Consider the following 21,971-nt stretch of genomic DNA (forward strand, 5'->3'; position numbering starts at 1 on the left):
AAGTGGAACTGTGCAAAGGTGGCTCCGACCTGCTGAATCTACAGAGGTTCATTTGTAGAACCTTTGTGAGGGGGAGCAAGGGTAGACGGTGACCCTGGAGGAAAAGGCCACAAGGGGATAGGGTATACGTGGGCTGGTGGATCTAAAGGGGATGGGAGATAGGGAAATGTATGGAAAGGTTGGTGTGAGGGAGCAGACCAGCACAGGTTAGGTGGGGGAAAAGATGCATGAGAGGCACCCATGGAAGTGAGGGAGAGGAAAAGCATCTTGTTGGGGTCAAAGCAGCAGAGAATGTGCTGGGAGCAGCAGGTGGGGGACAGGAGGGCCCCAGGGCTGTGCTGGCATGCAGGCAGGACCCATAGGCAGAGTCCTGGACTTGCTGCCAGCCTCTCAGGGCTCCCCCTGCCCGAACCAGGGGGCAGAGATAGGACACGGTACCGCAGCTGGCACAGGGTGCTGTCAGCTGCTCCCTGGCTCCCAGCAGCTCCGTGTGGGTCCCCAGGCTGGGCCCTGCTGTTTGGTCCCTTGCTGGAGGATGCCAGGGGCTTTCTGAAGTCTGGAGATTGACCAAAGGGCTGAGATCCCTTTCTTGCTGGAACCAGCAAACGGTGACACTTGCATGGAACCTCCCAGCTGCTGAGGCCCACCTGGGGAAGGGGGGGGAATGGATGAGGGGGGAAAATCACAGACAAATGTGAGTCTGTGTTTCAGCAATGCTTTGATTTGGGAGTCAGGTTTTTGATAGCTGCCTAGGCATCTGAGCGCTTTCAAGTTCCAGAGCACAGCCCCTGGCAGTTCCGTGCCGCTGCATGTGCTGGGGAGGGAGCAGCCTGGGAAGGGAGGAAACGAGCTGTGGTCCTGGTCTGTGTCCCGTGATGCTCAAGCACAACACACGGGTGAACAGATGCTCCTACAGATGCCTCCCATCTACCAGGCTGTCAGTCCCATATGCAACCCCAAAGCGCCGCAGGGAAGCATGGAGGGTCTGAAGCCATAAAAAAGGCAATGCCCACCAGAGGGAGGAAAGGCTGCTCTGAGAGCTTTTTCTTTTTCATTTTCCTTGCTTTCCTACTCCCACATCCCCAACCTGCCAGGTGTCCCCCCCATGGCAGCTGGGACGAGGCTCCTACCATGACCTCGTGACTCATCATAACCTCTTATTTGGTTCCTCTCCCCAGTCCACCCCAGGGTGATGCCCAGCTTCAGCCTTGTCCTTCCCAGCAGTGGGAAGGGGTGAGGATGGGACACTCCAACCCAGCCCTCCATCTCGTTGCTCCAGTAGTTTATCTGAAGCACCCCATGGTTTGGGGGATGAGGTGCCCAGTGTGGGCTTCTCCAGGCTCAGGAGTTCCTGGGGTCTTTCTGGAGCAGGTCCGTTGACTGTGCTGAGGTTGGGGGAGCAGGAGGAGACCAGGAGAAGATGCTGGAGTGGTGGTCTGGGACAGGGTAGGGTGTCTGTGTGCAGCCATGAGCTGCTCTACTGGTTTTCCTGGCTTTGCACACTGGACAGCTTTTGTTGTTGTCGTTGTCAACACGAAACCCCAATCGAACGCTGCAGCTTTTCAGCAGTGAAAGTGGTGTTTCCTCTTCCAGAGGACACTTCTGAAACCAAGGAACGCCCCTTGCAGGCTTCTGCACAGACGCTATGGGCTGCGTTCCTGCAGCGCTGCGTGGCAGCGGCAATGCTCGCTGTGCCACCAGTGCCCTGCCCACCGGCAGCCACCCAGCTCAACCCTTGGGGCTCGGCAGGGCAGCGGGACCTTAACATCAAGCTGAGGTTTATGGCCTTTTATCTCAGCACTTGAGAAGACGTGAGAGCAGCTCCTGTGTCCGAGGCCGAGGGTGTGCCCATGCATCCCCTGGTGACCCTTTCTTGACTCGTGGTTAAAGGAGGATGAATTAGGTCTTTGCTTTGAGGCCACCTTTGAAGGTGGCTATATGGGCTGAGCAGTCTCTTCCCCTATACTCAGTTCTCTCTTTGTGGCCTTTGCCCGTGTTGGGAGATGGGATTTGCCGAGTGCCATGGGGATGTCTCACTGTGTTTTTCCCTTGGTGGGGTCAAAACACTTCCCTCTACTTTTATCTCATCTCTGATTTTGCCTCCCCATGGCTCTGAGGTGTTGGTTACTGCAGCTGGCAGGGCTTACTGGGGTGGAGAAAGGGAAAAGGGGATTTCAAAATCCCCAGAATGGCTTCAAAACATCCCCATCCTCCCGTCTTGGTGGCAAAGGACCCAGTGTTTGCCAGCAAGTGGTGGCATGAGGGCTGTTGTTGAACGAGGTTACAGGCATGTACAGGGATGATGATAATTGTTAGCCTTGGAGCCGGTCACAGGGACCACCCAAAGCCAAGCCTGCAAAGAGCCTGTGCTGGGGACAGTTGGCATTGCAGGGAGCTTAACTCCAGGGCTGCAGGAGGGAAGCAGAGGGATTTCCTTGACATCGGCTACCTTTTACCCATAAGAAAACCAGCGTATTGGCTACCAGGTCCCAAGGAACAGCAAAGCTGCCCCAGGTTTCCCCACAGATTGCTGACTTGAGCTTTCCACATTTCTCACGTTTCAGGGACAGGGCATTAATTACTGTGAGAAATCCCTCTGGCACAGCTGGAAACATAAATGGTATAACAGCATCCTGCCATCTATTACCCACATCTCCAGTGACCATCATGGAGCAAAGGGAACTGAGCCAATGGCTGCGTACAGACTTCCTACCCCATCCCAGACCATCGCTCCAGCATTTCCTGCTGGTCTCCTCTTGCTCCCTCAAACATCTTAATGAGAGAGATGTCCCCTGGTGTCAATGCTATGTTGATTGCACCTCTGTGCCATAACGAACTCTGCATGTGCTCAGTTTCCTGCATTCTATGCATTTCCACTGGCCTCAGTGGCTGATGAGGTATCCAAAGGCCTAGCATGACCCAGAGCTCTTGTGACTACAGCAGGGGTTTCCCTGGGCCCCAGGTCAGGCTGGTAGTAGCTGAGTCACCAAGTGACTGCACTGTGTGCTGATGTCTGCCTGGGAACTCAGACATCTTTACTGCACATCATATCCCCTTTTTCCTTCCCTGTTTTAAGTGGTTTTCACATTTCCTTCACTTATTTATTCAGGGCTTACACAGCAAGAAGCTATAAGACAATTACTTTGAATCTTATATTTCACACTTGCATCTTCCAGAAAGGAGGTGCTTTAGAGATTTCTTTACGCTGCATTTTGTGCCTTGACTGCTCCTGTGCCCTGCCAAGGTACCAAAGTCACTGTCTGGCACAGTAGCTGCACAGCTCAAGTTCCATCTTTGTCTCTTTTGTATACCATGTCCGAATGCTGACTCCTGGATGGCACTGAGCTTTCAAAGTCACATGTGGGTACAGGGAAATGCTTCACTGTTTACGATTTGGCCTTTGGATCCACACAGGGGGTCCTGCTGCCCTGGACAGGAGAGAGGGTAGCTGCTGGGCTCTCAATACCATGGATTTGTTCAACAGCTCCAAGCCTGGCATTTTCCACACCTCACCCTCTATTTATTGTTGTTTCCAGCATCCTGGAAACCTTTAGTGCAATAGGAAATAGCAGAAGGGAGGGGGCTGCTTTGCTTTTGGAGAATACAGACAGTCACTTTTTCCTCCTCTTTTTTCCCCTTAACCTGCCAGAAAAAGCAAGGTCTTGTCCTGGTTGGTGCTCCCACACGCGGATGGCCCTGGGCTCCAGCTGACCGCACTGATCCTATCAATGCAGGCACCCTGGCTCTGCACGCAGGGGTGCTGTGCTGTGGCACCTGCCCTGCCCCACTGCCAGGGACTTTGAGCTGTTTGCAGATTCCTGAGCATAGGATGAACCGCTCTTGGTTTTGCCTTCATGCCCTGCCCTGATGAGGTCAGAGGTTGCTTCCAGGCACCAGCTTGCAAGGGCTCTGCAGGAGCTGCCCTTATCTGCAGGACCATTTCCATCTTAGCTCTCCACAACATAATGATCCATGTGTTTTAGGAGGAAGAGGATGGATGTGCTGCCACGGATGTGTGCTGGGCTGCTCCTCCTGTCCCTGCTCTGTGCCACTGGCCTCTGCCAACGAAGCAAAAGTGAGTGCAGCAGCTGTATGACTGCCTGGGTGACCCTGGCTCCTCCAGCTCCAACCCCTGCCACAGGCTGGGACCCCTTCCACTGGAGCAGCTTGCTCCAAGCCCCTGTGTCCAACCTGGCCTTGAGCACTGCCAGGGATGGGGCAGCCACAGCTTCTCTGGGCACCCTGTGCCAGCGCCTCAGCACCCTCATAAGACCAGTTGTGTGCTCTTCCTCCTGTTTTCTATCTTCCCTCTCACTACCTCACTGCTGTTTTGTAGCCTGTTTCCACTAGCAAGCCAGGCAAAAACTCCACTGAGTCACCCAGGAACAAGATCAGCCTTCCTCATGCGCTCCCATGGTTTTCTGCATTCCTGATGCCCTGATCTCTCCCAGTAGATAACCGCTGTGTGCTGTCCCAGGCGAAGAGCTGCACTGAGTGCATCCGAGTTGATAAGGACTGCTCCTTCTGCACTGACGAGGTAAGACCTTGCAGGAGAGCCCAAGGCTCCGCTTCCCACCCTGCTGACGGAGGGATCCCACCACCTCTAGTGGAAGCTGGGAGAGGGACCCAAGAGCAGGGTCAGCTCCTGGCTGTTGCTTCTCTCTGCAAAGAGCTGATTCTGATGGGGAGTGCTGAAACATGGGTGTCCCTTGGTATGGAGAACTGGAAGGAAGGAGAGTCTGGGGCAAGCTTGCAGTAATGCAGGGTTTAGCAGAAAAGGCTGGTGTGCCAGATCTGAAACAGTGTGTGCAATGGATAGAGGCAGAGTCTTATTTCAGACAAGCCAGCAACTCACTGATCATCACATTTCCCTGTTTCTGGGGGGACATTGGCTCTTCTGTGCTAGACTCATCCCCATCCCTCTGTCTTACTCCTGCTCCCAGAGATTCACTAATGCTCCCAGCAGAGGACCCTGTTTCCAGATAAGTGCCTTTCCCCCTTGCACGAGGGATTTGCTGCTTTCAGTGGCCGTGATCTTGTTCTTTCCCCGTTGGCAGAGCTTTGAAGAGCCTCGTTGCAACTTGCGGGAGAACTTGCTGCGGTACGGCTGCAGGGAGGCCAGCATCGTGTACACCAGGGGTGAGATGCAGACCCAGCAGGTGGGTGCTGGGGACACAGCCCTTGCCCAGCTTCTCCTGAGGGGTCCCACCATTCCCAGTGTCCTTCAAGTCCTTCAGCAGGAAGAATACAAAGTCCAGATCTCTCTTCATGTAGGGTCTACTCAAAAAGTGCTCTGCTTTGGTTAGCTGATGAACCTGTTGACAGCAGACCTGATTGCTTAGGGCTGCGTTGCTTTTCAGGCAAAACAGATGTAAGCAAATGCCAAGGTCTAGAGGAGGTGCCCAGCTGGGCACGTGTGGACATGGGGGAGGCCGCCTTTGGTCCTCAGCTGTACATGAGGGAAGGGAGCGTGAACGTCCCTGCCTTTCCAGTTCCCAGATATCTCCCTGGTCCTTGACTCATCCTCATTGTATCTGCATAGGAAGTGGAGTCCATCCCCTTCACATCACTTTCTCCACAGAATTTCAGTATCAACACATCCCTGCAGAGAACCCAGGTGTCCCCCCAGGGCATGTTCATGCGGCTGCGAGCTGGGGAGGAGATGAGCTTCAGCATGGATGTCTTCCAGCCCTTGGAGAGCCCTGTGGATCTCTACATCCTCATGGACTTCTCCTACTCTATGTCTGATGATCTAGACAACCTCAAAAACATGGGCCAAAACCTAGGTGAGACCAGAGCTGGAAGAATAGGGGAGCTAGCTTCTGTGCTGATGAAGGTAGGCAGTTCACTCCTGCCTGCAGTGGGGAGTTCTTACTAGCACCAGAGAAAGGGATGCAACTGGCAAAAAGCTGAGAAATGCCTGTTTCAATTAGAATTTCTTATTATTGCTGCTTTGGAGATGGGGAGGGGGGCTATCTCTCCTGGTCATGCAGGGATCCTCATGCATGATGCGCTCTCCTTTCAGCCCAGCATGGGGGCTGGTGCCCTGCAGATGGCCTGTGCCCTGCTGATGCCCTGTGCACTGGCTTTGGCATCTGAACTGGTAGGTGTAGTTTGCACTATTGCAGAAGCTCCAGCCTTGGAAAGGGGGCTACCAAAGGTGGTATAGGTTACTACCCCAAAAAAGACAAGCCACAAGCCTAAAGGGCTTAGAAGCTGACAGTTTGGGAATCTAGACCTGACCAGCAAAGAAGACGCCCAGGAGCAGGAACCTCACACACGTCTCTTTATTCACGTGTCTCCTCCTCTCTCCCTCCTCCTTCCAGCGGAGTTCCTGCAAGCCCTGACCTCCAATTACACCATTGGATTTGGCAAGTTTGTGGACAAAGTCTCATCCCCTCAGACAGATATGAGACCTGAGAAGTGAGTGAGGCCAATGGGTCCCTGGGATGGGAGCAGAGGGGAAGGCAGGCACCATCTGTTTCTCCATGGCTTTCTTGATATATCTGTGGTGCAAGAGCCTCCGCTCATCTCTTCCCTTCATTGCGAATGTGTCCCCTGGCCTCCCCACCTTTTGCTCAGGGCTTGCATTAGCACCATGCCAATGGCAGCAGTGTCCTCAGCTTTCAGACCTGCTCTGCCACAACAGATTGAATGCCTCCTCCTCCATCTCTGCCCTCACCCATTCTACCTCTCAGTACTTATGGTTGCCAACTGAAGTTCATGTCTTCCCTTGAGGGGTTCCCAAGCCTCCAGGAGTCCCCACACGTGCTTTCCTTGCACCCAAGCATCCCTTTGCTCCTGCTGGCTGCACAAACCCTGCTCTCCCCTTCTCTCCTAGGCTCCGTGAACCCTGGAACAATGCTGATTCCCCCTTCTCATTCAAGAATGTTATCCGTCTGACCAGCAACATCAACTACTTCAGCCAAGAGCTCAGGAAAGAGCGCATCTCCGGCAACCTTGATGCCCCTGAGGGCGGCTTTGATGCCATCCTGCAGACAGCTGTTTGCAAGGTGATGGTGGCCAAAGATTCAGGAGCCATGTGGGCAGGGGTCTGGTTTTAATCAGTGGATCTTCTTGATATTGGGTGATGAGCAAAGAGCAGCATGCTGGGCAGCTGACGAGAGCCAGGGATCCCGGCTTGTATGTTCAGCTGGGAACCTGGGAGGTTGTATGTTCAAGTGTACGTTCACAGCTGTATGTCTTGCCCTGCTAGCCACATGTTCCTGGTGCCAAGTTGTTTTGCATTCCAAATTTTTCCTAGGTCTTAGACCATCTGTGTGTGTATCTCTAGTGTCTGATCCCCAGCACAGCAGCAGCTCGCTGGGCACCCTGCGTGTGCTCTTCGCTTTGTCCCCCTTTGTGCCTGTGGTGAAACTCTGCTCCGAAGAAAACAGCCTGCTTGGGCTTCACCATTTGGCTGGGGATGAGCACAGCTCCAAATCCATCCAGAAGAGCAGGGGCTTGCTCCCTGCACCAGGGGAGGTTTAGATTGGATATTAGGAACAATTCCTGCCCCAGAGGGTGCTCAGGCATTGGAACAGGCTGCCCAGGGCAGGGCTGCAGGCACCATCCCTGCAAGTGTTCACCATGGTGATGAGGCCTCAGTGCCATGGGTTAATGGTGGCCTTGGCAGTGCTGAGGTAATGGTTGGACCTGATGATCTTTAAGGTCTTTTCCAACCTGGCTGATTCTATGACTCTATGTATATTACTGGCACAGAGCTGCTGGGAGACATCCTACGCACTGGGGGTGCAGATGGGGAAGTGGAGACCTGGACTTGGATTCCCAGAACCACGTAGCTGGTTGTGTTAGCTGACAAGTGGAGGTGGTGCCTTGTCCCTTGGGTTTTCCAACTCCTGCCAGTGCTGGCCTGCCAGTGGTTGCTGGTGCTGTGCAGTGCTTTGGGGAGACACAGAAATAAAGGTTCCTTCTCTCCTTCTCCCCTGGCTGTAGGATAAGATTGGCTGGAGGAAGGACAGCACCCATCTGCTCGTGTTCTCCACTGAATCTGCCTTTCACTATGAAGCTGATGGGACCAACGTCCTGGCAGGGATCCTGGCAAGAAATGATGAGCACTGTCACCTAGACACTGATGGCACCTACGTGTATGATACCAAACAGGACTACCCTTCGGTGCCCACCCTGGTGCGCCTGCTAGGCCAACACAACATCATCCCCATCTTCGCTGTCACCAACCACTCCTACAGCTACTATGAGGTGAGAAGACTGTGGCAGTGATGTCGTGTGAGCTTATCTTTCCTCCAGTGCTATTGCTCTTCTGCCTGCAGCTCAGCTTTGAGGAGAAAGCGTTCTCCCATCTCTTGTCCCCAAGTGTTAAACCAATAACTTGATACTTACAAAGGGTGTCACAGTGTGTTAGGGGGCTGCTCTGGGTCATGGGAGGTCTCAGGGTGTATTATTGAGTGCAGGAATCTGGGGTCCTAGAGTTCTCCCCATGTTGATGTCTGTTTCTTGTAGAGCAGTGGGGACACAGAGCTAGAGAGTAATTTAGGTTGGAAAGGATCTTTGAGGTCTCTGGTCCAAACCCTCCTCAAAGCAGAGCCCACTTCACTGCTAGAGGAGGTTTCTCAAGGCCTTGGCTCAGGGGCTCCTGTCTCTCTGCAGAAGCTGCACAAGTATTTCCCCATCTCTGAGATCGGGGTGCTCCAGGAGGACTCTTCCAACATTGTGGAGCTGCTCCGCACAGCCTTTGAGGTACTGGTGCTCTCTGGGGCTTTGCTCTCACTCCCAGGGAAGGCAGAAGGGGGGGCACGTCCTGCCCAGGAAAGCAGGCAGGATGCAGCCCCTCTTGGGCAGGCCATGGTGTGGTTGCAGGTGTACTGCTGAACATCACTGTTGTGGTTATCTTCTGCCACCCAGCGCATCCGCACCAAGATGGATATCCGTGCTGACTTTGTCCCCAAAGCCATGAAGACAGAGTTCACCTCCTTGATGTACGAAAAGACAGAATCTGGCTCCTTCCACATCACCCGTGGGGAAGTGGTACGTTTTTGAATGTCCCTGCAGGGAAGGCATGCGTGAGCGACTGAGCTGCATCCCTCCTTCCTTCTTCACCTGGGGTCGGTCTGGCTATGCTGTGGTCCAGCAGAGCTGGTTCACCCCTGTGGTGTGTTCCTTTCCTCAGGGCAAGTTCAATGTGCGTGTGAAGGCACTCGAGTATGTTGGTGGGCAGCACGTCTGCAGCCTCCCTGAGAGAGACCGGCAGGGAGTCATCCAAGTGAAACCCACGTCCCTGAGTGACAGCCTCAAAGTCACAGCCTCTGTCATCTGTGATGTGTGCCCCTGCGAACAGGTACGTGGTGGAGATGCCCTCCTCCTGGGCAGCCTGGGGAGGGAATGCATGGCTGGCACGTGTGGGTCCTGTTTGACCCCTCACTATTGCTCAGCAGAGGCTCAACCTGGCCAAGGAGATCTTCATCACCACACCAAGCTGGGCATGTTGTCCTATAGCAGAGCTCAGCCTTGTGGGCAAAACTTTGCTCCAAATCTGCCTCTCTAATTCCTGAAATAGTCTTGTGGGGCAGCTGAGCCCATTCGGCAATGTCCGTTCTGTCTTCTCTCACAGCAACAAGAGTTTAACTCGCCCACGTGCAGCTTTCATGGGGACTTTGTTTGTGGACAGTGCATCTGCCATCCTGGCTGGTAAGGACTTTGCCCAGTTCCATACCCCTCCCGGGGTTCCTGCTGGTTCTGGGGACCCCCAGTGACACAGCCATGCCCTGGGTATCCTGCCCAGGACCCTGCTGTCCTGCGCTCTGCTCCTGCTTCTCTCAGCATGATGTCTTTCCCCCCAGGCGAGGGGACACATGCGACTGCTCCCCAGCATCCTCACCTAACAATGAAGCCTGCATCCGCCCCGGGGACGTGGAGCCGTGCTCGGGCCGGGGCGAGTGCCTGTGTGGGAAGTGCCAGTGCTACTCCGAGGACCTGATGCAGCGCTTCGATGGGGCATTCTGCCAGTACGATGTCCTGCAGTGCCCGCGCACCTCCGGCTTCCTCTGCAACGGTGAGAGCAGCCCCAGCGCCCTGCAATGTGCCACGTCCTGCTCTGTCCTGGTAGCATAGGCGGGGTGTCCCTGGGTTGGTGGCACTGGCACAGAGGGGTTGGGTTGAGTGACCAGCGATGGGCTGTGGGGGACTCTGTGCTTGCAGGGTGCACTGAAGCCTGTTTGCATCCCCTTTGTACCCCAAAGAAGGCAGGAGAGCTGCAGGCAGGGCTGGGGGAACAGCATAGATTTGACCCTGGGCAATTCCTCCTCTTGCATGGCAGATCGTGGCCGCTGCTCCAAGGGTGCATGCGTGTGTGAGAGCGGCTGGGAGGGGCCAGGCTGCGAATGCCCCATGAGCAACGACACCTGCATCGACAGTAGAGGGGTAGGTGCTGCCCTGCCAGCACGGGGCCAGTCAGAGCGGCCAGGGCTGCAGCAAACTGCCCTGATGCCCAGGGCCACGGGGAGCTGGCACCCTGCTGACCCCCAGTGCGCTGCACATCTGCAGTTGCTCTTGGTCCCTGATTGTCCCCTCTTCCCTCCCAGGGTATTTGCAATAACCATGGGAGGTGTGAATGTGGCAGATGCATCTGTGACAAGGCTTCGCTGTACACCAGCTCCACCTGCGAAATCAGCTACTCCCTGGTGAGGCTCAGCCTGGGATCCCTCTGTGTTTATCACTTCTCCTGTGCAATGCTCTAGGGAAGGAAGGCAAAGCAGACATGAAGGCTCATCTTGGTCAGGAATAAAACCCTGAGGAGGGGTTAGTCTTTCCTGTCCTGCCTTCGGTGGCCAGGAAGGGTCTACTACGGAGGCTGCTTTGTAGCTGTGGGCTTGCTTTGCCCACAGTCTGCTGTTCACCAACAGCAACTCTTGAATGCCTGTTTATCTGCACACTGGTGAAGGGCAGAGGTTTATAGCTCAGCTCCTGGCTTGTTCCAATTTGCCCCAAGACCATAAAAAAAACCCCACATTTCATGGTTTGTTTCCTCGGTTTCCCCTTTGACAAATATGGGTTAATCCCACAGTGGGACTGGAGAAAACTGGCTTAGTTATATTCTGGAAAGGCCACCTAAAACCCTTGGAGGGGATCTAATCACTGCCCCATGCAGGCTGTTGGTATAAGAGATTTTGGAGCTACTGTGCTGGGCTCCTGGGCTTCTAAATCCTTCATTAACTGCATGTTCACTGTGATTCCTCTCTTTGCCCTTGCCCTGGGTGAGGATGCAGTTTTGCCTCTCCAGCTCTGCCTTTTGGAGATGGTGTCCTCCCTTGGGCTATCTCCTCACTGTCCAACCTCGGTCTCTGCCCAGGGCTTCCAGGCTGTGTGTGAGAGCATCCGGGACTGTGTTCGCTGCCAGGCCTGGGGAACAGGCAATACAAAAGGGAACTGCAGCACGTGCCACCTCCAGCTCCAGATGGTGGAAGAGCTAAAGAAAGGTATCAGGCAAAGCAAACTGGGTGCAGATACACGTGGTGTGTCTCCTGTGGGCCCTGCCCCATATGTGTGAGCATGTGGGGCAGCTCCCTAAGCTTTTCCTGGTCCTGATGACACTGCAACCATTTCCCCTCCCTCTACAGAGGAGGCCAGTGAATACTGCTCATTCCAGGATGAGGAGGATGATTGCACATACCACTACACGCTGGAGGGAGATCCCAACGTCCTCCCCAACACCACTGTCCACGTCCAGAAGAAAAAAGGTGAGCGGGGACCTGTCAGAAGGGGTGTCCACTCTGGGGTCTGATTCAACAGTGACCTGCTCCACAGCAGCTCTGATCCCTGCTTTGCCCCTTTGCGGTGCCCTGGGCAGGCTCAGCTTCAGGTAGTATGTCCCTGCCCACCTTCCTGCGTGACAGGGGTGGGTGAACTGCAGGGAGCAGAGTGCAGCATCTGCAAAGATCAGCACCTTTAGGCATCGATGCCTTTTCACTGCTAGCATGGGCAGGGATTGATGTGAGAAGCTGAATAGCCCCTTGAGATGGCTGGATGTGAGCAGAGAGGTGGGATAGCTGGCAGAGGAGAGATTGAGATGAGCTCTTAGGTGTAAGTTCTCTGTGATGGTGATGAGGCACTGCACAGGGTGCCCAGGGTTCTTTCTGAACAGCACTTTTCACTGTGAGCATTAAGTGAGTGCTTAACCAGGCTGCTCCAGCCCTAGCAGAGCTGTGGTCCAGCCTTTCCCCTCTGTCCCTGCCTCCCCAGTCCCTCCTTGCACACCCTGGGTGTGACGTTGCTGTCACTTGCAGAGTGCCCACCGGGGAACTTCCTCTGGCTCATCCCACTGCTCATCTTCCTCATCCTGCTGCTGGGGCTGCTGCTGCTGCTCTGCTGGAAGTTCTGTGCCTGCTGCAAGGTGAGGGCCTCAGACACTTGTCCCAGCTTTGGGAAAGCGCCACATAAAGGCCAAAACCATCACAAATTTCCAGAACCAACCCAGGCTCCAGCATGACCACACTGACGGGGGCTGAGTCCCAGTGGTATCCAGCACCTCTGCTGTTGCTGACAGAAGCTGTGGTGGGCTTTCCCCCACCTAAGGGATATCTGGCTACAACCAGATTCCAGAGCTCCATCCATCTGCTGCCCACCCATCCCTGCTGATGGGAATCCTCCCAGCTGAAGATGTGGGGTTTTTTGCTCTTGGCCAAACACTGATTGTTTCTTTGGCCTTTGTTTTCTAGGCTTGCCTAGCCCTGCTTCCCTGCTGTGCACAAGGTACCAACCCTTTGAACTGGGGGAAGAGGGATCTGTGGTGTTCACTGTCTTCCTGGATTGGGGATGGTGCTGGCATAAGTATCTCCTCCTCTTCTCTGAGTTGGAGAGGTAGATCTGGGAAAAAGCTCCTGACAGAGAGCCTGAGCCAAGGAGCCATTGAGCTGCTGCTCCACTGCTCCTTCCTGCCCCACAGCCTGGTGTGCCCTACTGGGAATCCTGCTGCTGGCTCTCCCCTGAACAGTGTCCCTTGTAATACCCAGCTGGTGTTCTCCACACTCATGGAGACCCCTTGCCCTCTCCACTGCACTCCACTCTGGCATCCCAACACCTTTGGCATGGTGGAAGCCCTAATGACTCCCCAGAGCAACATCTCTGGTGCTGGGGAGCTGACGGCTGGCATTGCCCCAGTCTGCCCAGGCTCTGACCTTGCCCCTGGCTCTGCAGGTCGCACTGTTGGCTTCAAGGAGGACCACTACATGCTTCGCCACAGCCTCATGTCCTCTGACCACCTGGACACCCCCATGGTCCGCAGCGGGTCCCTCAAGGGCTGCGACACAGTCCGCTGGAAGATCAACAACAATGTGCATAGGCAGGACTTCACCTCCCTCGCTGCCGCCAGCCCCAAAGATCTCAGTGAGTGCCACAGCTGAGGAATAGCGCATGGAGGAGATGTTGTGGGTGCCACAAAGGGCAAGAACCCTTGGTGGTGACCCCAGGTTTAGCAGCCACGGCATTACCTCCAAACCCAAATGCAAAGAGGTTCTGCCTATATCTGCTTCCATCCTGTGGGAAGCTGAGCAGCACGTTCCTGTGTCTAGCCTTGTAGCAGAGCATGTGGTAGCCTTGGAGACCTCCTGACAGCCTGGCTGCATGGTGGATGTAGCCTGCATGTGTCTTACCCTAATTAGCTCAATGACCCAGCCTTGATTTCACTGCTTCATCAGTCCAGAGCCAGCACTGGACACTGTTCCTTTGCTGAATCTGGCAGAGAGATTCCCAGTTAGCACTCCAGTTCTTGGAGGGGTTTCTCTGCTGGGTACCAGTAATATGAGATCTGGATACCGAGCATCAATGTGTGTCCTCATGCTTCCAGCTTTTGGCTGGGTTATTTCGCTGACCCAAGAAGGAAGGAATTTGACTTGGGAATTTCTCTTTCCAGTTCCCTATGGGCTGTCTCTGAGGCTGACCCGGCTTTTCACGCAGAACCTGGTGAAGCCGGACACCCGGGAGTGCGAGCAGCTGCACAAGGAAGTGGAGGAGAACGTACGAGCTGGGCGTGAGGGGGGCTTGGGGTGGCACTGGGGCACAGCCATGATGCAGGGTGGCACTGGGGCACAGCCATGATGCAGGGTGGCACTGGGGCACAGCCATGATGCGGGGTGGCACTGGGGCACAGCCATGATGCAGGGTGGCACTGGGGCACAGCCATGATGCAGGGTGGCACTGGGGCACAGCCATGATGCAGGGTGGCACTGGGGCACAGCCATGATGCAGGGTGGCACTGGGGCACAGCCATGATGCGGGGTGGCACTGGGGCACAGCCATGATGCAGGGTGGCACTGGGGCACAGCCATGATGCAGGGTGGCACTGGGGCACAGCCATGATGCAGGGTGGCACTGGGGCACAGCCATGATGCAGGGTGGCACTGGGGCACAGCCATGATGCGGGCTGTCTGCAGTGCTGAGGAAGGAGGAGTGCCCCTTCCCTGTGAACCCAGGTAGCACTTGAAAACAAGAAGCAATATTTCTTCTTGCTGAAAGAAAGCACAAATTTTAAGATCACAATTGTGAGAATTATCAAAAGCATCTGATGAGAATTGCAGTTGGCTTCAGAACATGTGCTTTGAAGCTCCTGTTTGGCTTCAGTTTGCAGCTTCTTGCCATGTTCTGGGGAGAAACCATGTGTTGGTGTGCCTGGTGTGGCAGGGTGAGAGGGAAGGACCTGGGAGGGACCCAGCTCTTCTGCTTGCTGAACACATCCCTGTTCAGGAAGGGGTATGTTGTGAAAGTCCCTTTCGCTCCTTGCAGCTGAACGAGGTTTTCAAGCACATCCATGGCTGCCACAAGCTCCAGCAGACCAAGTTCAGGTGAGTCACTGGGGGAGGGATCTTCCTTGGGGCAAAGTTCCCCCAGGGCCCTGCTGATGAGGGAGTGGACTGGAGGGCTGGGTGTGAAATTTGGGATGCTGGGTGGGAGCATGGGCTGTGAGACACACCCAGCACAAGCAGGAGCCCCATGCAGTGCATCCACAGCTGCAGGGCAGAGCCCACCCATCTCTACAGGTGGTCTCAGCTGCATCTGGCTTTGGACCTGAGACTCCTACAGCCAAGGACAAATCCTGGTCACATAGTTCTCAATGGGAGAATTCCCATTGACTTCAAAAGTTTCAGCACTATACAGAGTTCCAAGTGCCTGGTGCAGAGCAGAGGAGTCTGGGGATGCTGGCACTGAGTGGGGAGTGTTATTCCCTCCCCACAGCTCTGATGAGATGTGATCTTCCCTTTGGGCACATTTCTCATCGCATTGGGAAACCCAGGGCTGAAGGGAACAGCCAGGCAGGAGGAAACGTGATGGGGCCATGGGCTCTGCAGGCTGGGATGGCACCCGCAGGGCAGCTGCTGCAGCTCAGGCCTGCACAGGGCTGTGACTCTGTGATTCACACCCAACTTTGTCTCCACAATGCGTTAGTCACTGACTGCTGGTTGTTGGTTTGTTTGTTTCCCTCCTCCCAGGTTACAGCCCAATTCTGGGAAAAGGTAAGAGAAATTTGCAGCCCTCCCCTGTGCTGCTCCTCCCTCTTCATCCACACACACGTGTGGTACTCACTAGCCCCTCCAGCTGCTACATGAGATGAGCAACCCTGGCGTCAGCTCTTACCTGGCTCTCTCTTCCTACTGGTCACAGGCAGGACCACACCATTGTGGACACAGTGCTCACTGCCCCTCGCTCAGCCAAGACAGAGATCATCAAAGTGACGGAAAAGCATGTTTCCCATGGGGCTTTCAATGACCTGAAGGTTTCACCAGGTTATTACACTGTGACCTCGGACCAAGGTAGGGAGCAGAGCCCAGTGCTGCCTCCTAGCCGGGCAAGGAGATGCGTTTCCCACGGCTCACCGTTGCCCTTCCCACAGATGCTCACGGGATGGTGGAGTTCCAAGAGGCTGTGGAGCTGGTGGATGTGCGTGTCCCACTCTTCATTAGGGAGGATGATGACGATGAGAAGCAGCTGCAGGTGGAGGCCATTGATGTCCCTACTGGCATCGCAGAGATTGGACGCAGGATTGTCAGCATCACCATCATCAAAGAACAAGGTGAAGTGCTGAGACTGTGGCACGAGATGAAGTCTGCTTGTGTTTGGGTGCCCTATGTCCAGATGGACTTATGGTTTCTAAGGCCCAGCCTGTGTATCTGAGCCCCCTGATCACAGACCAGAGATTTACTTTGTGACTCCTATCTTAACTCACCTGGAACTAAACTAGAGCATCTTTTAAAGCATCCAAAGGAGGGTTGTCATCCCTGGTGACAGAGATTCAAACATTTGACCATCACAAGTTTAGATGCTACAATTCCAGGGAAGATCTAGGGTTGACCGTATGTCTCTACTGCTCCAGTTCATAGGTTGCTGGAATAAAGTAAAACTTTTTTGCTGTTAATGCTGTGCTTGGGACAGTTTCCCTCTGCTTCCCATCTGGTTGTTTAGAGGAGGAAAAACAAGCCAGGAGTAAAGTCTCTAGCCTATGAAATAATATTTCATACACAGTCCACACTCATGGGTGATAGGAACTCTGTGTGCACCTGCGTGTTTGTAATGTGATTCTTCATGTATTTGCTCTACACATTTCTTCTCTCCTGTCACTTCCAGCCAGCAGCCTCATCACCTTCTTGCAGCCAGCCTATTCCCACAGTCGCTTTGACAAGCTGGCCAAGATCCCTGTCCTCCGGGAGATCATAGACAATGGGAAATCCCAAGTCACCTACAGGACCCGAGATCTCACTGCTAAGAATGGCAGGGTAAGGGTGATGCTTCTGACCTTGGCAGGCAGGAATGCGTGTTCACTGAGGGCTGGGAAGAAACTGACCCCAGGGCTGCAAAGAGCAGTTGATCAGGCTCAAAGGGGATGTGGCTGTGAGAGGGGAGACCCAAGACTGAGGTTAGCACTAGGGCAAACCTTCTCTTCCATCCCTTGCTCTCTGTGCCTCAGCAACCTGAGAGGCTGCCCCCCGAACTAAGGGCACTAGAAGGCACGTGGGGATTCACTGAGGGGAAGCTCTCTCTCTCAGAATCCTCTCATGGATGCTGTGAGTTACAGTCATGCACCTCTTCCTTCTCCAGGACTACATCTTCACAGAGGGTGACTTGGTCTTCCAGCCTGGGGAGACCCGAAAGGAGGTGCAGGTCCCCTTGCTAGAGCTGACGGAAATAGACACCCTCCTGCACAACTGCCAGCTCAAGCAGTTCGCCATCGACCTCCTCCACCCCAAGTACGGCGCCAAGATCGGCCGCTACCCCCAGACCACGGTGACCATCGCCGACCCAGGTAGGGGTGCGCAGCCAGGCGGTGGGGAACGGTAGCAGGGGATGGGGGCTCCCCACACCGGAGCAGCCTTCCCTGAGGTGGGGTACGGAGCTTCAGTCTTGCTCTTCACCCAAAAAGTGGCAATGAGGAGGTTCCTCCGGCTCCGACTGGTAGATTTGAGCCTCCCTCTAGAGGCATTAGCTGGTATATACAGTGGGTAGAAAGAGGAGGGATAATCTACCTCGCAAGAGGAAATACGAGCTTTCTTCATTCCTTTTCCTCGGGGAGCTGAATAAAAAAGCTACTGAAATAGGAGAGAGCTAGGAATGGCCATGAGCTGTGCTTGTGGTTCCTGTGGCTGGACAAGCAAAAGTATATACGAAAATACAAAAGTATTGCCATCAAGTGGGTTGATAACATAAAAGTATTTATCACAGTACTGGTAATAAATACTGGGGGTACGAGACAGTCCCTTGATATTGGACCAACGAGGACTGCTTCAGGGGCAGGCACCAGGGGCTGGAGAGGCTCCAGAGAGCTCTCTTCTGGACTTGGTGGGTTTCCAGAAGCAACTAGATAGCTTCAGAAGGCTCTGCTCATCGTTTTGTTCTCTTATGTCTGCACAGGGCAACTGCTCAACCCACTGAAGCATCACTAAATACATTCAGACAGAGCTAAAGATTGTCAGAGGAAGGAAGGTGGTCTCTTAATTTCTTCCTGCCTAGGCAGTCTGTAATGAGCAGCAGGAGGGTGCACGACCTGGGCGGTCTGAGCCCGACTCTCAAGGCAGCTTGCTGTGTGGCTCTGTGGGATGTTATCAGCAAGTGCCTCAGTTTCCCTTCTCTATAATGGGGATCTACCCCTCAGAAATGCTTTGAGAATTGCTGCTTGGGGTGGCAGGACAAGTGCTGAAGAGAGGCACGCTTCCTTCTTTTTGTCCTGTGGGGGGGGACTAGCACTGATGTGTCCTTTCCTCCTTGTGCCTGCAGAGGTGGTGGATGGTATCCCCTCGATGGCTGGCTTAGGCCAGATCTCCCAGTCCCCAAAAGGCCGCCTGAGTGCACCACTTAACCCCAGTGCCAATGCTCTCAGCTCCAGGGAAATCAGCTTCAGCTGGTTTCCCCCACCAGGAAAACCTCTGGGGTACAAGGTGAGGAGTGAGTGAATTCCTGGGGAGGGTGTGAGTCCTATCCTGCAGATGTTTCACACACAGCCATTTGTGCCAAAAGCATGGGGAGAAGATGCCCAAAGGAGGAAACAAGCTCATCCCTTATGGCCCCCTCCATCCCTGAGGGACCATTATTGGGTGGATGTGGAATTTGCAGGAAAGATTGCTAGGGGGTTCATCTCCCTTTCCATCACTTACTATGAAATGCCCACCTCATTCTGGCCTCTCACTTCAAAAGAATGGCACAACACCCTTGGGTTTCCCAGAGAAGATCTAATAAGAGATGGGGAATTTCTCACTCATTATGATGGGGATCTGAAGGCATCATGACTTGCTGTTGCTTTGCCAGGTTAAATACTGGATCCAAGGGGACCCCGAGTCAGAAGCGCATCTTATCGATGTCAAAGCACCATCAGTAGAGCTGAGTAACCTCTACCCCTTCTGCGACTACGAGATGCAAGTCTCTGCCTACAATGCCATGGGTGAAGGTGCTTACTCTGACATCATCCACTGCCGCACGCTCGAGGACGGTGAGCCAATCTACACTTTGTTTCCCACTATGTGGGGGCAAGTTGGTGCCGATGGTTCCAGCATGGGCTCAGGGCTCCAGACCTGAGCTTCTGATGGTCTTGGGGACACGCACCGAGTGCCTCCCACTGCAACCCAGCTATGATCTGGGGAGCTCTGGGCATTTGTGTGCCCTGGCTTCTGACTCACAGTAACCTGAACCCTTTGCTCTTGCCTTTCCAGTCCCCAGTGAGCCCGGCCGCTTGGCTTTCAACGTTGTGTCTTCCACTGTGACACAGCTGAGCTGGGCTGAGCCTGCAGAAACCAATGGGGAGATCACAGCTTATGAAGTCAGTTATGGACTTGTCAACGAGGACAACAGTAAGAGCTCATTTTCTGACCGGGCAGTTCAGCCAGGTTGAGGAGCTGAAGTACAATTCCCAGAGGCAGGGCTAGTCCCGAGCAGCAGCAGAATCAGGATGGCTCCAAGCATATTTCTTGAGGGGGTCACTTCTTGGTGAGAGGAGCACAGGAAAATCACCATTCAGGATTTAACCCTGCAAAGCCTGGAGCACACTTAGTTCCCATTCACTTCCATAGGGTTTTGGTGTTGCTTTTCATCTTAGTTCATAGGTCTAGACTCTAGGGCTAAGATGTCAGGAAGATGCTATTTGGTGACACAGCAGCAAAAGGATACCTCTGCTCTAGGCTGACTCCACATTCAGTTCAGGAAGTCCCCTGAGACGACGTCATGCCAGTTGTGATCAGCTCACACAGCTTCTGCACCTTGTTCCAGAGCCAGGCTGTGTCCTGGCAGCAAACTTCAGTGAGCCTGTTGGCCAAGGATGGGGTGCTGTGGGATCCTTCGTGTCTTGTGGCCTCATGGGTGACAGGCATACTGTATTTGCAGTACCCATTGGCCCAATGAAGAAGGTGCTGGTTGAAGACCCAAAGAAGCGCATGGTGCTGATAGAAAACCTGCGGGAGTCCCAGCCCTATCGCTACATGGTGAAAGCCAGGAATGGTGCTGGCTGGGGACCTGAGAGAGAAGCCACCATCAACCTTGCCACACAGCCGAAGCGCCCGATGTCCAGTGAGTTCCTACTCCCCCTGGGTGGGAGCAGGAGCACTGCTGGGCTGTGCTTTCCATTACCCCAGCTGCTTCTCCATGTCCTGCTTGCTCAGCTCCACCACCCACCCTGCTGAATGCTGAAGGCCAGCCTAAGTATGGGAGGCTTGTGTGATTTTGAGCTGCTTGTCCAATGGCATTTTTCCCACCTCTTCTCCAGTCCCCATCATTCCTGATGTCCCCATCATTGATGCAGAGGGAGGTGAGGACTATGACAGCTACCTGATGTACAGTGCAGATGTGCTTCGCTCTGCAGCTGGCAGCAAGCATCCCAGTGTCTCTGATGATTCAGGTACGTTGCTCTGGGTTTTGCAAGGTCACTTTTAACATTTCTTTTCCTTAACAGCAGCTTTCAGCAATGAGTTTCACTGCTCCTTTCCTTCTCGTGAAGATGGAGAGATCCAAGTCACAGAGATGGTGGAGGTCAACCAAAGCACAGTGGCTGCATCCATAGGAACACTTGACTAGTCACAGTGTAAATAAGACCACCCTTCTTAGCCATGAGGCAAACAGAAATCTCAGTGTGGGGTGGGAGAGCTTTTCATGGCCCTCCCTGCTCACCTTCCCTTCCTGTTGCCATTTGGCTGGATCACAAGAGCTCCTGTCAGCAAGCAAGTACTGGCAAGTCAGACCTCTGAGTCTGCCAGATGCTCAGGGTCTTGGCCAAGCCAACAGGAGGGAATTAACAAGGTGCTAGGAAGGCACTGACCTCTCTCCCTCCATCAGTTCACTCTCTGAATAAGGCTGGCTTCCTTGACTTGTACTGGGACAACAATGGGGAGATGTGCCATAAGTGAAATGATGAGGTTTGTCAGGAGAATTTGGAGGGTCTTCCCTGGGGAGGTTCTCCAGGGCCTGGGATCAAGCAGTGAGTCCCTGGTCCTGTCAGGGAGCAAGGTAATGGGACCACTGAGCACACATCGAGGACTGAGGGAACCTCTCCTGAGCAGAGGACAGTTGTTGCAAGACTCCTCATAACAGGGACAGGCGTGTGGTGGAAGTCTGACTCTCACCTTTGGCGTGATGGACACAGGGCTGGAAAAGAGCCCTGGCATTGAGGAACACCATGCATGTTGCATTCCCACCATCTTCCTTCTACCAGTCACACAATGGTTGCACTGCCTGAACTCAAGCTCAGTTGGCGAGACAGGCTGTGAAGGGTTGTTGTTCCCACTGGTGCCTGTCCCTTCCCTCTCCAGCAAGCACCACAGAGGTGGTGGGCAGCCCACTCTGTGCCCTGCAGACCATGCCAACACCAGTGCTTGCATTGTCCCAAAAGGCTCCAGGTGGAAATATGTGCCGCTGCTGGGAGAAGACTTGGATCTTCGACGCATCACCTGGAGGCTCCCAGCTGAAACCATTCCCCGCCTCTCTGGCAGCAGCCGCTTCTCAGACACCGAGGGTCTCCTCCATGAGGAGGACAGCGACGTGGCTACTGGCAGCCTGAGGAGGAGCGGGACGCCCCGTCCCCAAGCAGGTGAAGGGCAGCTGCGTTAAGGCACTGAGTGTCCTGTCTCGTCCTGCTCTAAGCCAAGGGGCTGGGAGCCGGGGTCTGCTCCAGTACGTGTCCCCTCCCTCCCCTTGTATGCCCATCCTTATGTTGGCATGATGCACTGTTCACATACCGTAGCCTGCTTCAGAAACCTTGTCTTGGTGTGTCTGCTCACAAGAGTGTCAAGGTAGGTAACCCCTGTCTTGGCATGGACTTGGGAGCCTAACAAGTTGCTAGCAAGTTGCTTCTACAAAAGGCTGGACCTTCAAGGCAGGAGAAAACTCAGACGATACCTCCTAAGTGGCACCTGCAAAGGCAGCTCCTCACCTTAAATTAAGTGCCCTGAGCTTCTAGGGCAGATCTGCTGGACTGATCTATCCTGGCCTGCTGCTGAGAAGGGCTGGGGCTGGGAGCTCATCAAAGACCAAAA

General features: G+C 54.3%; 1 protein-coding gene across 11 annotated transcripts in view; it reads left to right on the forward strand.

The window, feature by feature from the left end:
* Window positions 1–21,971, forward strand: part of ITGB4 (integrin subunit beta 4) — a 31,331-nt gene that overhangs the window by 2,689 nt on the left and 6,671 nt on the right. For 5 of the 11 annotated variants that reach the window (XM_061366894.1, XM_061366891.1, XM_061366900.1 and 2 more), the window contains 32 exons: window positions 3,984–4,075; window positions 4,452–4,537; window positions 5,058–5,159; window positions 5,582–5,786; window positions 6,327–6,423; window positions 6,842–7,013; window positions 7,957–8,220; window positions 8,629–8,718; window positions 8,884–9,006; window positions 9,149–9,316; window positions 9,590–9,666; window positions 9,819–10,030; window positions 10,295–10,398; window positions 10,560–10,658; window positions 11,327–11,453; window positions 11,595–11,714; window positions 12,261–12,367; window positions 12,693–12,726; window positions 13,171–13,359; window positions 13,886–13,989; window positions 14,755–14,813; window positions 15,459–15,482; window positions 15,631–15,779; window positions 15,860–16,039; window positions 16,591–16,739; window positions 17,062–17,266; window positions 18,235–18,395; window positions 18,763–18,943; window positions 19,164–19,301; window positions 19,831–20,013; window positions 20,210–20,341; window positions 21,329–21,526. In XM_061366894.1, coding sequence (XP_061222878.1) covers window positions 3,984–4,075; window positions 4,452–4,537; window positions 5,058–5,159; window positions 5,582–5,786; window positions 6,327–6,423; window positions 6,842–7,013; window positions 7,957–8,220; window positions 8,629–8,718; window positions 8,884–9,006; window positions 9,149–9,316; window positions 9,590–9,666; window positions 9,819–10,030; window positions 10,295–10,398; window positions 10,560–10,658; window positions 11,327–11,453; window positions 11,595–11,714; window positions 12,261–12,367; window positions 12,693–12,726; window positions 13,171–13,359; window positions 13,886–13,989; window positions 14,755–14,813; window positions 15,459–15,482; window positions 15,631–15,779; window positions 15,860–16,039; window positions 16,591–16,739; window positions 17,062–17,266; window positions 18,235–18,395; window positions 18,763–18,943; window positions 19,164–19,301; window positions 19,831–20,013; window positions 20,210–20,341; window positions 21,329–21,526 — 4,331 coding nt within the window. The remainder of the gene's footprint in view (window positions 1–3,983; window positions 4,076–4,451; window positions 4,538–5,057; window positions 5,160–5,581; window positions 5,787–6,326; window positions 6,424–6,841; window positions 7,014–7,956; window positions 8,221–8,628; window positions 8,719–8,883; window positions 9,007–9,148; window positions 9,317–9,589; window positions 9,667–9,818; window positions 10,031–10,294; window positions 10,399–10,559; window positions 10,659–11,326; window positions 11,454–11,594; window positions 11,715–12,260; window positions 12,368–12,692; window positions 12,727–13,170; window positions 13,360–13,885; window positions 13,990–14,754; window positions 14,814–15,458; window positions 15,483–15,630; window positions 15,780–15,859; window positions 16,040–16,590; window positions 16,740–17,061; window positions 17,267–18,234; window positions 18,396–18,762; window positions 18,944–19,163; window positions 19,302–19,830; window positions 20,014–20,209; window positions 20,342–21,328; window positions 21,527–21,971) is intronic. The other 6 variants (XM_061366895.1, XM_061366892.1, XM_061366899.1 and 3 more) reach the window with 2 other exon arrangements.

The sequence above is a fragment of the Neopsephotus bourkii genome, unplaced genomic scaffold (genome assembly GCF_033783945.1).
Source record: "Neopsephotus bourkii isolate Nb327-2 ecotype Australia unplaced genomic scaffold, CSIRO-AGI_Nbou_v1 NB_1363, whole genome shotgun sequence".
NCBI classification, from domain to species: Eukaryota; Metazoa; Chordata; class Aves; order Psittaciformes; family Psittacidae; genus Neopsephotus; species Neopsephotus bourkii.